Source organism: Monopterus albus, unplaced genomic scaffold (genome assembly GCF_001952655.1).
Source record: "Monopterus albus unplaced genomic scaffold, M_albus_1.0 scaffold32.1, whole genome shotgun sequence".
Lineage (NCBI taxonomy): Eukaryota > Metazoa > Chordata > Actinopteri > Synbranchiformes > Synbranchidae > Monopterus > Monopterus albus.
Window position 1 is genome coordinate 919,248 of NW_018127912.1, and position 15,169 is coordinate 934,416.

Below are 15,169 nucleotides of genomic sequence, written 5' to 3' on the forward strand. Positions count from 1 at the left end.
CCCACGAGTCACTAATTACCCGATGCGACACAGCTGAGGCGTTGATCCCGCAAAAAGGGAGAGCAGGAGGGGAAAAAAGAAAGAGAGGCAGGTCGCTCCGAGCGGACCTGACAGTCCAGGTTAGTCCTGCAACTAAAGATTGTTTTCCTTTTTAATTCATCTGCTGATCGTTTCCTCCGTTATGTGACCGATTCCTCGTAGAGCCGAAACAAGTAGTCGGTCAGTCTAACAGTATATTGATTAATCGATCAAGTATGTTTAAAGCAAAAATTGATCTTTCCAGCCTGGTATTTGTGTGAATTTGCTGCTTTTCTCTGTTCTGTATCATCAGCATCATTGTAAACTGCACTTTTGAACTGTTGCATGGACACAACGAGACTTTTGAAGAGGCCACCTTGGACTTTAGGAAAAGATGATGGACGTTTTTAGGCTGACAGAAGAAATAATCAGCAGAGAAATTGATAAGGAAAATAATCCTCAAATGCAGCTGTTGTTTGGCTGGCATAGTGTGAGAATTCAGCTTGCCAGAGCCCAAGGCTGTGAAACTTTCCAGAATTTTTAAGACGAATAAGGCAGCAAAGTCTTCACCTTAGATTTTTGGCATTTTTTTCTAACAGTGAGCTGTTTATCAAAATCTGATTTTCTCTCCATGGACTAGTCGGTTCAGCGCTATCAGAACAATACTTGTTTGTTCAACTTAGCATTAAAAAAGGGAACCCATGCTGCTAAAGCTGTTTATAAACCGAGTCAACTTTGATGACATACACTAAACCTTTTCATGAATTAATCCACTGCATCAAATGCTGTGGCTACCAACTTAAATTCAGGCAGCCTGTTTGTCAGCGAGTGCTTTGTGGCTGCCTTGGAGAGCGAACGAACAAGTTGAGCAATATGCTCTCCTGTGAAACTATTTTCCCAGAAAGCCAGAGGGTAAAAGGCACTGTAGTAAGTCGTAATCAGTGTGTGTTTCATATTACAGTGGGCTTCATTGCTGTTTCTGATGGCTACCCATGTCGTCACCATCTGCTGGAAAAATAAAAATTTCCAGCTATCATAAACACTTTATGTGTGTCATCTTTACCAGTTAAAGAGTACACAGTAACCAGTTTGCAGACTGGGAGGCAGCAAGGCCGTAAACTTTGGTTTGTAGTGCACTGTGTCCTCTTATCGCCACTTCAGGTAATGATTACTGTGGGCACAGCTGCAGGGTGTTTTTTTAATGTAAATGTGCAAACTCACAAAAGCTGTTTAGTAACTCTGACTCTTCCTCATCAGGGAGGCTGTACTTTGGACTGTGTGTCACTTTTACACGCAGTTATTCTAGAAAGATAGACTGATGATAAAGAGACCGATCATTTTGCATCATCCCTCCACGTCAGTCTAATAGAGCAAGTGTTTCATATTCATTGACAAGCTAGTCTGCATAGCTGTCTCCTGCTTGTTTTATCTCACACTGCAGTGCATTTCACAAGATTTCTTAAAGTACAAGTGGCCCTATGCAGACTGGAAGAGGTGGTTTTTTTTTTCGTTTTTGGCTTACATGCTGGTGGAAACATGTTTGGATGTTATCTGTTGTTACTGAGACTCTGTGAGACTGTTTGGCTTTTGTCGGCTGTAGCACAAACTGTTCCTTCTGTTCCAGCCCCCAGCTGGAATGGTCACAGGCCAGAGTGAAAAAAACACTCAGTCATGCTGGTCAGCTAAATTCAAGCCAGTCGCTCCATCATCCTTCAAAACAGACATGACTCCCTCCCTATTCCTTACACACTCACTTCATTTATGCCAGCTTTTATCCAGTTGAACTGATATTCTATAGTGAACTGCTTCACATTGGGGAAAATGAATCTTATCAGAGACCAATGAAGTGAATATGGAGGGAGCTGAGTTTTAAAATGGGTTATGATCACTGAAAGTAACATACCATGAGAAGGACAGAATTATAGCCTTTTAATTAAATGAATTTGGAGTTTAAATCTGATTTAATAAAGAATATACTGTATATAATAAATAATCATTCCTTTATTAGTCACGTGTGTGGAAATTTCTCACTGATGGTGGCGCTGTCCGAGTCGCTGCCTGGCCACCGGGGCAACTTGGAGTTCAGTGTCTTGCCCAGGGACACTTTGACATGTGGACTTAATGCTAAGTTAATATTCTCTTCACAATATTGTTGTCATTGCTTTGAGTTATTTCAGAATTCAGTTTTTTTTTTTTAGGGGTGTAGTGCTACACAGAAATCATGGCTCAGTACTTACCCAGTCATGACTTGGTTCATTTTTGGTACAGTGAGAGAAAAAAATAACATAAGTAACATTTCTTGTCATTTATTGTGAACTTTTGTAAAAATCAACAGTTTGCACATTACTTTAAGTTTTAAATGGCAAATAAACTAGAATACTGCTGCAAACTACTACTAAGTGTGCGAATAACCAGGGAAACATGTTTAAATGTTGAAGGAAGCAGCTTTTGTACTACGCTTGTGGTGGTGTTGTTGTTGTTTTCCCTTGTAGCAGTGATATTCAGGTTCACATGGTGCTGTTTCAAATGAGTTGGCAAGTGTGATGTGTTGCCAAAAGTATAGCTACCCGATCACCACTGAATGAACGTATTAAGTGGTGGACCGGAGCACAATAAACAAATAAGACGTCTCATCCGCTTGTCTGTGTCCACTGTTGTATTTCTGTACTGAAGCGGTTCAATATGAATATGTGCACCTTGACTGTCCTGGTATCGTTACATTTTATCACAGCAACTTATACATGTCAGTAGTTAAGTAATATTCTCTACTCTAATATCTCAGTGATTGTCCTCCCCTTGGCCACCTCGTGTATTAGGCATGGACATTTTAGAGGTGGTGATTATGCTGTTGATCAGATCTCACTGATGCACACCCCCTCATGAATAGGTGTCATTCGTTGGTCTGAAACTAGTGCTTTACAACAAGTTTGTGGAGTTAACAGTGTTTGGTGAAGTCGACTTGGAGCATTTGTATGAATAAGCCACACAGAAAACTTTACTGTATATAATAAAGGACAATATATATATAATTTAGGACAATAACAGGAAAAATGTTCTTGTATGAGGCCCGGTGCTTTTGTCAGCATTTAGTGCTTTGATGTGTGTACAAAGTGAATATGTGGCAGGACTATATGAACATGTTTTAATTCTTAGTCAAGTTTTTGACCACTGTATATAAATACAAGTGCTCTCTCTCTCTCTCTCTCTCTCTCTCTCTTGCTGTCTCTCTGTTTTTGCAGCTGTCAGCTGAGTGCACAGCTTCCTAGTAAGTGGTGCAAACAAATTCTTTAGCTGCACAACCTCGGGGAAGGAGTCTCTGGAGGCAGCCACTGAACACCCCCTCATTCCCAAGGGCTCCACGTCATGCTTATGACACTTCTGGCACTAGTCCCTGTTTTCTTTGTCCTTTCAGAGTTGACAGCCCTTCCACTGCCTTATCTACAGAATCTGTCTGCAGCTCTCAACAGCATTGTAGCCCTCTGAAGGCAACTTTAATTATTACCACTTTAAAGTGACGCAGTAAATCAAAACTTTTTCCCTCACTGGAGGAATCGGTATGCAGGACAGACCTACCTGAATCTCACAGCCATTTCCAGTAATATTCAACTATGTTTATTTTGTTCATTGGGCATTTCTGATAGATTGCTTTACTGAAGATATTAGAGAAATTTAAATACATTTGGACACAAAAAATTAAAAGGCGATGATTCCCAAGACAAAATTACAAATATTGCAATAGACTTTATGAAGACTCTTGTTGCATGTGTTCATCTCTTACATTCATAAAATCATTCTTGGCTGGTTATTCTCTAACTCTTTTATGCAAGGAGAACCCTTGGACAAAACCAGAAGAATCAGACATTTTCATTATGTTGGACCTGCAACGTTACAGCGCACATGGCCATGGCTGGCAGCTCACATGGAAGGCTCTAATAATGCCATAATGAGCAGTATGTCTGGACTCAAGTACTGAATAGATCAAGGAAATCCTCATGTCCACATAAAGAAATTCCTGAACATAGACACAAATCAGGCATCCTCTGGTGAGCCTGGAACTTTCTGCTTAGCTTTAGTTCACACATGTATTTTACCAGTGCCTGCATGTGGTGCAAGGATGCCCCATAACACCGCCTACTGTTCTTGAGAACAACGCCAAGGAGGAGGAGAAAGAGTAGGAAATGACAGAGTGCCTAACAGAATACAAAGCGCTGGTGACTCCGTCCACGCGCAACGGTCACCGTGTCTTCAGCTACACGCTCGAGAGCCACACTGCAGCTGCCTTCACCATCATGAACGAGCTGCGTCTGGAGCGTCAGTTGTGCGACGTCACACTGCGAGTGCGCTACAAAGACCTGGAGGTGGTGGACTTTGTGGCTCACAAGGTGGTGTTGGCCTCATCATCTCCAGTCTTCAGAGCCATGTTCACCAATGGCCTGAAGGAGTGCGGTATGGAGTTGGTGTCCATCGAGGGAATCCATCCCAGGGTGAGTCAGATGTCCTCTTTACTTGGTCTGGATTTGTTTCAATGTACCATTTCACGTGTGATTCAGGGTTACATCACAGCAGAGGTAAGGGGACATATGGCTGCCTTACACGTAGTATGTGTAACTCTTTGATACCGGTAAATCACTACATTCATTTTGATGCATCAGTATAAAGATCGGACAGTTGCATTTTTACCTGTTAAACAATAGCTTGTATGTATTGTACTGCTTTCCAGAACAATACAGGATATTTAAGTACTAAACATTGTTAAAACAACTTTTTATTCTTTGTTTTCTCAATACTAAGGAGTATTTTTTGTTTCAGATGTATCCTGGTTAATTAAACATCTGATGTATCAGTGGATTACTGGGTGATTGACACAAGCTGCACTTTTTAAGATTTTACAGCAGTTGAGGTGTATACAGACTTGGCTGAGTACACTTAGATTGACCCCTCTTATTTAAGATGGATGTTTCCTAAGCCAGCACAGATGCACACATGCTTGTTGGTGTACAAGATGCCAATTTGTCTGCGCCTTGCTAGGAGAAAATGCCTTCACCTCCTTCCTTCTCCCTCTCCTCACCTTCCATCTTTCCCTCATCCTTTGTCTTTTACACCTACTCAGGTCATGGACAGACTGATAGAGTTTGCCTACACAGCGAGTATCTCTGTGGGGGAGAAGTGTGTGATCCATGTGATGAACGGCGCCGTCATGTACCAGATAGACAGCGTGGTCAAGGCATGCTGTGATTTCCTGGTCCAGCAGCTCGACCCTAGCAACGCCATTGGCATCGCCAACTTCGCTGAGCAGATAGGTTGCACAGAGCTCCACCAGAAGGCCAGAGAATACATCTACATGAACTTCAGCCAGGTATAGATAGGTGGCACTTCCAACAAAAGCTCCAGTGATTTTCTTTTTTTGTTTGTTTTATTTATTTTTTGCCCTTATTTGCTAATTGACAGTAGAAACAGGAAATGTGAGGAGTTTGACATGTAACAAAGGTAACCAGCATGGGAACACTGCAGTTCTGTGGTACGTGTCCATTGTGCTACCACAGACTTCATTAAAAGGACTAGAACCACAAGCATTAAATGAAACCTGGCTTGCTGCCTGTTGTTTTGAACAGAAGTGGCAGTAGTTGGGCTGTGCCAGGTGTTTACTAATGTAATTGCTGCTTAGTGGCAAATAAGTCATCCATCAGTATAAATGGCTGTTTCTATTTGGATATATGGCAGTTACAGACGAATCTGTTTTGGTTACATAGTTTTTTACATGTCATGTCATGTAAGGTCTATCAGTGGTTAATTTCCACATCTTTTGATAGCTGCTTTCAGAACAGGAAAGCCAGATGAAAAGAGACATTATTTGGTATTTCTACAATATATAACAACAAATAGTGTAATGTTTGATACATGGACACCTCTCCAAAGATTTGGTCTGAAATATACTACGACTGTTGAGGCCAGAGGCCAACTTCCCTGGGTATTTAGTTGTGTTGTTTCCGCAATAATCATTTTGGACATTTGACGTGTGACACACAGTCATGAATTATTTTTGGCAAGAGTTGGATTTGTTTGGACAGTTGTCAGTCACTGTTTTCTGACAGATGTGTGATATTGGATTGAAACAGTTAAACATGACAGAGCTGAAGACTGATGTGATTAGTCGATTAATCTATTAGTTGATAACAAACAAGCTATCTGGAGATGTCATTCTCTCATGGGCATTTCTCACACGTTTCTGGTGTTTGTCAAACTAATCAATCAATAGATTAACTGAGAAAATTGCCAGATTAATTGATAATGACCAGTAGTCTCCCTTTGCTAATATAGCATAGAGTTTCACTTTCTCATTAATTAATACCAGATCATGATTAACAGAAACCCTAGTATACGCTTGTTTGGATTTCTTTTGCACAAAGTTTTTATCCCTACTCTCATCCCTAGGTGGCGACCCAGGAGGAGTTTTTCAACTTGTCCCACTGCCAGCTGGTAACTCTGATCAGCCGCGATGAACTCAATGTGCGCTGCGAGTCTGAAGTCTTTCAGGCATGCGTAGCCTGGGTGCGATACGATCGGGAGAACCGGCGACCATATGTCCAGGCCTTACTCCAAGCTGTGCGCTGCCATTCCCTCACCCCCAACTTCCTGCAGACCCAGCTCCAATCTCTGGACTGGGACCCCCAGTGTAAGGACTACCTGGCCCAGATCTTCCAGGACCTCACTCTCCATAAGCCCACCAAAGTCATTTCTTGCCGAACTCCGAAGGTGCCACAGCTCATCTACACAGCAGGGGGGTATTTTCGTCAGTCTCTCGGCTACCTGGAGGCATATAATCCCTGTACAGAAGCTTGGCTAAGGCTAGCGGACCTGCAGGTTCCCCGCAGTGGCCTGGCAGCCTGTGTGATCAGCGGGCTTTTCTACGCAGTTGGTGGAAGAAACAACGCGCCTGATGGCAACATGGACTCAAATGCTTTGGACTGCTACAATCCCATGAACAACTGTTGGCTGCCGTGTGCATCAATGAGCGTGCCTAGGAACCGAATTGGAGTTGGTGTCATCGATGGCATGATATACGCAGTTGGTGGATCACACGGATGCGTTCATCATAATAGTGTGGAAAGGCAAGTGAATGACATTTAATGGAAAAGGCTGACTTTTTATACCTTTTTATTATTTTTTACAGAGGAAATCAAATCCAGTGCCGAATTTATCCTGTGTTGTCACATCTTGGCTCATTAGGGGATTTGTTTGTGTTAGACGAAATAAAAATGGCCATTTTCATTTTTTTTTTTTTTTTTTTTTTTTGCTTTTCACAGGAATTGTATGAAAGACTCATTTTTCTCAGTGACTTGATCACAGGCAGGAGAGTGCTTCTAAAATAGCACAGTTACATGTTCAGCTTCTTCTCAACTACTGGCCTGGACAATAAGCCCTCAACAATATGCATTTTAACAAAGAGACTGGGTCACGTTTAGCACCAACTCCAATATTTGCTAACACCTAATGTAATTGTCCTGTTGTGTAGGCACGACTCAAACCCAAACACCTGTGGCGCAGTCCTTAACATGTCAGGTTGTTTATATTACAGTGAATTATGTAAGTGATCTTAATTGCTGGCTGAAAAGTTATCTAAACTCTAGCTTTAGTTTTCAGATGACAGTGACAAACAGAAAATGTATATCTGGAAACAGGAATGTGCCCAACCTGAATGCCCGAGTGTTGAGTCAGACTAGCAGAATAAAGACAAACACAGACTGAGTAGTAATAGTAAATGTTCTCATATTGACTTATCCTCCTGGTTGATTGACAAAAACGGGGAAATAAACCCAAGAACAAAGTTAGAAAATAAATTGGTTTGTGTTGGGTCGCCTCTGCAGGTATGACCCAGAAAGGGACCAGTGGCAACTGGTAGCTCCCATGTTGACACGCCGTATTGGTGTGGGTGTGGCAGTCATCAACCGACTGCTTTACGCTGTAGGAGGGTTTGACGGGAACAACCGGCTCAACTCCTGTGAGTGCTACAACCCAGAAAGGAACGAATGGAAGACCATGGCCCCCATGAACACTGTCCGCTCAGGAGCTGGTAAGGAATTCATAGGAAACTACTCTGTAATGAAAACCAGGAGTCTTCACATTGAGTCTGCAGGGAAAGTAAGGCACATTGTCATTCATGGTTTTAAGATGTATGCAAAGTTTTTGACAGTGAATAGCTTTTGTAGCATGTCGGAGCCGATGTTATACCACAAAGCTGTCCAATAAAGGTGCAAAACCCGGAAAAAAAGAAATTTTACCACCAGCCAGGAAAACAACTATTGGTCTTACTATGCAAACACAATATCAAGCAGTGCTGAGTTGTAATGAAGAAAAAAAAATAGTATCTCCACTGTTGACAGTTTTCATGGATGCATTTATTTCTAGTTTGTAGTAGCAGCAGATGAGGAATGACCTGGGTTTAGCTTTTTGTGTCCTTAATTATACATACGAGTTAAACTTTCCATAGTTACACCGATCAGCCATAACATTATAACCGCCTGCCTAATACTGTGTACACAGGCGTTATTGCAGCAGTTGGTTGGTTGTGTCACTGTGTTTCTTCTGTGAATCTGTTTACTTCCGTAGTTCTACTGTCAGGAAGAGCACAAACATTCCCTGAAAAACTTGTGTAAAAGCAGGGAAACTGGTTGTGAGGACAAGTTAGAGATCGTTAGACAAATTCAACAGCCTCCCCGCTCTTTGTGTTGAAGTTTTTGCAAATGAATATGTGCAGGATTTGCTACTGTAATGTAACACATGAATAAACTAACCTTTTAAACCTTTTTTTTTTAGGTGTGTGTGCCCTGGGGAATCACATCTTTGTGATGGGCGGCTATGATGGCACCAACCAGCTGAATACAGTGGAGCGCTACGATGTGGAAACGGATACATGGAGCTTTGCTGCCTCCATGAGGCACAGACGCAGCGCTCTGGGAGTCACTGCACTGTGTGGACGCATCTATGTGCTGGGTGAGTAGTAGTGTAAGAAACTGCTCACTGAGAATAAAAGCACCAAACAAAAAAAAAAAAATGTATAGTTTTGCTGTCACTCCTGTTTTGTTTGATTTACAGTCAGAATTAGACACAATTCCTTGTTTGCTTGACCCCCGTTCTTTTCACTACATTAACTCTGAGAGAACATTTGATTCGAACATTAGGAACTGGCTTAGTCTAACAGCTATTCTTTACATTAATGTGGGCATTCTTATCTCAGCATTTGTGTTTTTCAGTTTAATTTTGAGGAGATAAAGATGCACTTGGCTTGTTTGATTGTAGTGTTGACCCCCGTTCTTTTCACCACATTAACTCTGAGAGACGAAGCAGTCCAAGTAACTTCAAAACAGTGCTGATTTATTCAATGAACACAGGTAAAAATTAACATTACACGCTCAGGAGTCTTTGCACCTCCAACATGCACGCAGGCAGCTGAAAGATGAAAATCCCTGAACCATAACAGGGCTATACATTATTTCACTTTGGGCTAGCCCCATACTACGCCGGGACGCCAAACCGTGACGTCTCCCGGTGCCAGCTTTGCAGCTGGCCATAGCAGGAGTCAAAGCATGAAGAAAATCAATGTGTGAATGTCTGTTGATTATGTGGTGTGTAGCAAAAATATTCTGACATGACATCAAGCATAAGAAAACATTATGACTACGACTATGGTTAAACACGTCATAACAATAAGAATAAACATTCTGTCTCCAGTCTGTTTTTCATTTGCATTGAACTCTATAAATATAGATATAGACACTAACTTGTACATTTTAAAAATGAACCACTAAGGAATTGTCTGTCATGGTTTATTGAACTAAAAACATCAATCACAGTTTGTGTTCATTTACAAGCCAAGCAGAGTCAGCAAGAACAATACCATGCCCCGGAACTGGCACACACAGCTCGGCCACTGCTAATGTTTACACCTGTGTACACTGTAGGAAGGTCTGTGCATCAGCCTTAAAGGGAAACTCAGCCAATTTTACACATCAAAGTGTGTTTAGAAGTCTTGCAGAGTACAACTGTGAATGTGAAAAAGTTTCATGAAGGCTTTTGTGGCTCCAGATAGATGTTACTTAAGTACAGTTGGGGCAGAAGTTTTTTTTTTTTTAGGATTGCAATGCTAAATCTATGTAGAACCTTTTTTTTAACAGATTTGTAATCACAGAACAAAATGCCAATGTTATGTTTACAGGAGGTTATGATGGCAACACTTTCCTGGACAGTGTGGAATGTTACGACCCAGAGAAGGACACCTGGTCTGAGGTGACACTCATGACATCAGGACGGAGCGGTGTCGGCGTGGCCGTTACTATGGAGCCCTGTCAGAAAGATCTGCCACAGTGTCAAAACTGTGAGAAGGGGCGAGGTGCAGGGTCATTGGCCCATCAGTCAACCACCTCCCAATCAGAATATGACCCCAGCGGGCCCTTTGGCAATGGTACATGAGGCCCCATCAGACAGATATGCACTGACAAGTACCCCAAAACTCAGTTCTGTCTTCCCAAATCAAAATACAGACCCTCACAACTGATTAGAGACAGAGGTGAGCTGAAACACCATGTGCAGCCACACAGGCAGCTGTAATCACATTGGGTGTCAATTAAAAAAAAAAAAAAACACTTAAATTGTGGTGATTCAAAGTACATGTAAGTTCATTATCTGCATTTGACCACAGTCAAGTATGACCTCAGATTCTTTAGTCCAGATTTCAGGGTCTACAATCATTAATTTGTTTGTGGTTAATTGTTTTCCACCAAAATTGACAGACCTCAGCCCATCTGTGTGTTCACATCTGGCATCTTAAATTAGACCATCTCCCAGATTTGAGCCATGGGAGTAAAGGGCTGCATAATATGACGGGCAATGTATGGGCTCAAAGACACATCAGGGGAGAAGCTGGAAAAGTTTCATCTGAGGGCAGAAAAATGATCCCACTTTGTTAAAAAAAAAAAAAAGTAGCATTTGTCAGTCAGTATAGGCAGTAGAGTTTTATAGTGCCATCACAATGCCTATGGGCATTACTGATATCAGTATATTGTGTTGAGGTGCTTGTGTTGGAGAGGCACAGGCAGTCACTGTGTGGTGTTTAGAAACTAGAAGGTAACCCAGCCACAAGATGAAGCTTGTACACGACAATGGGCCTCATGCAAGAACATTTCATGTGCAGAACTGTTGATTTGCACATGAAACAGTTTGATACGAAATGTGTGTGTTTCTTATAAAAACACTAATCACTGACATGGTTGAGGACCTCTCCCTACAGATGACTCAGATTTTCACATCCTCCTCCGAAACAAGTGACTGTGTTTGTGCGTTAGTGTTCAACTATTGTATGCTAATGACAAAAACTTGCTTAAAGAAGTGTATTTCTAACAGCAGTTTAAGCTACAAAAGGTTTTTAAGTGACATTTTGTACATTGATATTCTAATAAGTCTTGTACAGAAATTCAGAGGTCCCTTTTTTTTATTTATTTGTTCAAATTCTTTTGATTTTTTTTCTTGTTCCTCAAACTGACTTCAGCTTTGTATTGACTTTGACTCGGGTGTTGTGTTTTTGATTAACTAGCATGCATTGTATCTAAGTAGGAATGCCTGTTAATGCTAATTTTGGATGTTTGCAAAAATTATCTTCACTTTGAATGGGACTTTTTTTCCTGTCTGTCAGTATGGACATTGGAATGGAAATTAGAATATTTAAGGTCTGCTTTGTACATTTTTTCCATTAAAAACCCCCTGTACAATAATACATTGTAAAGTAAAATGTTTATTCTACTGCTCTGGTCATGTAATGATTTGTTAGTTCTTGTCTGTGGGCACATTTTTGTTAATTTCCTTCACCCCCCAACTACTGGAATTTTTGTTTTTAATGTGAAGCATCAACTTGATGTAGACTGTGTCGAGCAATTTAAATCTACAGATTGGTTGAAGCTGCGGTGTCCACTAGAGGGAGCTGAAGTTATTTTATTCTGAACAAAACTGTTCCCTGTGCCATCATATTTAACTTGAACATTTTAGGTTTCACTCTAGGCAAAGTCCTGTTTTGTCTCCACTCATTTAAAACCTTGATATTTAGGTTATAAACAGCTGCTCTGTATGAACTGAATTACTTGTGTGGTGGAAAGTAATTCATTGGCAGTGTCTAATATCTGCATAACAGAGATTTATCATGTTCTTATTGTAAGGGACCATTTCATAATTGGATACAGATGCTGAACGCAGTTTTTAGACATGTAAAGCTAACTAGCTCTATCAACCCTGCGGACCCTAATTAGGGTCCGCTCGGGCTTAACGGAAAATACAGGAATGCTACGCGAGTTGTGATAGCCGACCCCCAACAATGTATACAAAAAATGTTCAGCGAAACCTCGGGTACAACGTCATATTTTCCACACAATAAATACAGCAAAAGCAATAAAGCACAAAAGAGCAACATCTCACGTCCACCAGGGGGCGCTCTGCCAGGCATACGATTCACAATTTGTCATATTTTACCGACTAGCCACGGCTCAAAACAAAGCCCACATTTCACAGATTCCACAAATGCATCGGTAAAAACGCTACGTAAACGCGTTACAGAGATACAAGCCAACAAACTTCAACAACAGATATCGATGCGCGAAAAGTACAGCGAAATTTCTTATCTTATCTTTGATGTTTTTATGCTGAAAAATAGGTTTTTCCGACGCAAACACTGCATTTCCTGACTCACAAAATGGCGTCGGTTTGGAAAATACCATTATTTCTAAGTTAGGGGGGTTCTAGCTGGATAGAAACAGGGGGGCGCACCCCAACCCCCCCCCCCCCCCCCCATGGTGCGGTCTTATCGACTGCCATTGGTCCACGATGCTGTCAATAAGGTCACAAACTCAATAGCCACATTCTATAGGTCGAGAGGAATCCAATGAGGGGTCGTTTGTCTGTATGCAGAAATCTGGGACCAAGCTATTGTCCTGCAAATGAGGAGAGCGTCAGCTCCATCTTGATTTACTCTTCAACAACAAAACATCGAAAGGTATTTACACCTCCTGACAAATCTCACAAGTGTTCCATTTCGTTTGACACCAAGAGTAACCAAATACACCGTGTGGTTGCGGAGATATACACATTTTATTTCGGGGAGGCGCCGTCGATTTAAATCCCCAAAACAGGCGCCGGGCTTATAGGGCTAGACAAATGGTTTTCCTGAAGAAAAACTGAAGTTGGGAAATTAACTTCATTATCAAAATAAGGTGGGAGCTTGAGAGCATTCCTAAAACGGTGGAAGGCTTAATCCCAAAGTGAGAGGTAGAAATTAAATGGCTTAAAGTTCTAAAAGAATAAATATTTTTTTACTGACATCTGACATATTTTGAAGGCAGACCAAGGCCCTTCTAATATCGCTGACAAGATCCGAAACACCGACACAGTGATATTCTTATATCTTTCTCCCAGAGCCTCCAGTCCAACTGGGAGTGCTGGTGTTAGGGCCCTTCATGTGCACCAGAGGCCGTTAGCTGCAGCACTGGATGGACACGGTCAACACTACATAGGAGCCGGTGAAGCTGTGGCACTAAGTGGACAGAGCCATTTAAGGAACCGAACATGAACAGATCCACAGACACATGTGCATGTACATACTGTGACGATCCACGTCAGCCATTGGGGGGTGCAGAGGTGCATCATGGGAGTTCTAAATAAATGACAGAGAAAGCAGTGTTGCATTGGTGGTCACTGTAAAAGGTACACGCCCAGGCGATATCCAGAGTCGTGCGGTGTATGGGGCCTGGAATAATCGCTAACCAAGATCAGCATAGGTGCTAGCGCCCTGCTAACTAGTTTAGCTGTACTAGTGTAGCTAGTCTCTCTCCTCCACCCCGGGGGTCATTACACTACACAAGCATGAGATAATAGAATAAAAACATTAATAAATGTGTTCATTTGTAAAATGCCTTGAGGCAATTTCCATTGGCTAATAAAAGCGTATCTAGATGTGTTTGTAATCGCATGTGATTTTTACTTTGTCAGTGTGCACAGCAGATATTTCTACGCTGGAGCCTGAGGAAGTTCGGCCGCTATCCCCATCCGCCTCCTAGTGCGCATGTGCAGTGGAACGCGGAAGCAATCCCGGAAGAAAAACAAATTTGCCGTGTACGCCAGGCGAGCAACATTCAGTGGGGAAAATAAATAGAATAAATTAATGTATTTGTGTTATTAAAAAACATTATCACAATACAGACACTGAGAAATCTCCTACCTTTTCCCAATAGATCTATGGGAAGAATGGTCTCCATCTTGTGATTCGGTATCCAGCTGTTATAATATATTGATGGGTCGTACAAGGGTTGAATATAGTTTATTGTTATAATCGGTCCTATTGGTGTTTGTGTCTGGTTGGCACCATGAAGATAAACGAGAACACTCTACTGGAGGGACACAAAGTTGTGTTGGTTCCTTACAATGCAAACCACGTGCCCAGGTAACGTTAACATTAACATCTGATCAGTGTTAGAAGCCTGTCACTTCTTTTATTTTCCTCTGCTGATGTCTTTAGTGATCAATGTTTGAATATAAATCACACATAAGTGTGAAACCATTAAACCTTTAAACACACGATAAATCGTGTTTCAAAATACATTATGCATAATGACAGTCTCACTTACTCTCACAGTTCATATTTTCGTCCGTTCAAGACATGAAGCAGCATGAACATCATGGGACCGGGAAACACCAGACAAAGGAGGATACCGTTGTGTGCGGGGTCAACCATCGGACCACGCCCACATTGAGCTGGGCCCCGATCTGCACGCTGCACTCAGGGGGGCTTCTCAAACCGGACCCCCATCACCTTTGGGTTTGAGCCTAGACCTGAAAGGGACAAAAATGTCAAACAAAAAAGAAAACAGACATGGTTCTTTTTTTGTTTTATAAGATGTAGCCTATTGTCCTTGACTTCTTGATCTCTCTCGAATACTATGTGTTTTCTTGTTCTTAGGTATTTTTGATTTGTTCTCGGGGATTAATTGCGGGAGGATCATTCTTGTTCTTGATTGTCTCTCAAATACTATATTCTGTCTGGTTTTAGGTACTTTGGAATTTGTTTCTCAAGATATATGTGTGCTGTTTGTTCTTATGGTGTTTTGTTGCTGCTCTC

General features: G+C 41.6%; 1 protein-coding gene and 1 long non-coding RNA gene across 2 annotated transcripts in view; both read left to right on the forward strand.

The window, feature by feature from the left end:
- The window catches only part of keap1b (kelch-like ECH-associated protein 1b), a 12,366-nt gene extending 1,386 nt beyond the window's left edge, over positions 1-10,980 (forward strand). The window contains exons 2-7 of the mRNA XM_020597068.1: positions 3,258-4,502; positions 5,129-5,374; positions 6,451-7,127; positions 7,884-8,089; positions 8,833-9,009; positions 10,232-10,980. Of these exons, the coding sequence (XP_020452724.1) occupies positions 4,197-4,502; positions 5,129-5,374; positions 6,451-7,127; positions 7,884-8,089; positions 8,833-9,009; positions 10,232-10,485 (1,866 nt within the window). The 5' untranslated portion in view covers positions 3,258-4,196 and the 3' untranslated portion in view covers positions 10,486-10,980. The remainder of the gene's footprint in view (positions 1-3,257; positions 4,503-5,128; positions 5,375-6,450; positions 7,128-7,883; positions 8,090-8,832; positions 9,010-10,231) is intronic.
- A 1,947-nt stretch (positions 10,981-12,927) lies between these two features.
- LOC109958432 (uncharacterized) lies at positions 12,928-14,958 on the forward strand. The gene is made up of 2 exons (XR_002274670.1): positions 12,928-13,051; positions 13,471-14,958. It is a non-coding gene; the product is annotated as an uncharacterized LOC109958432 (long non-coding RNA).
- Positions 14,959-15,169: the final 211 nt, after the last annotated feature.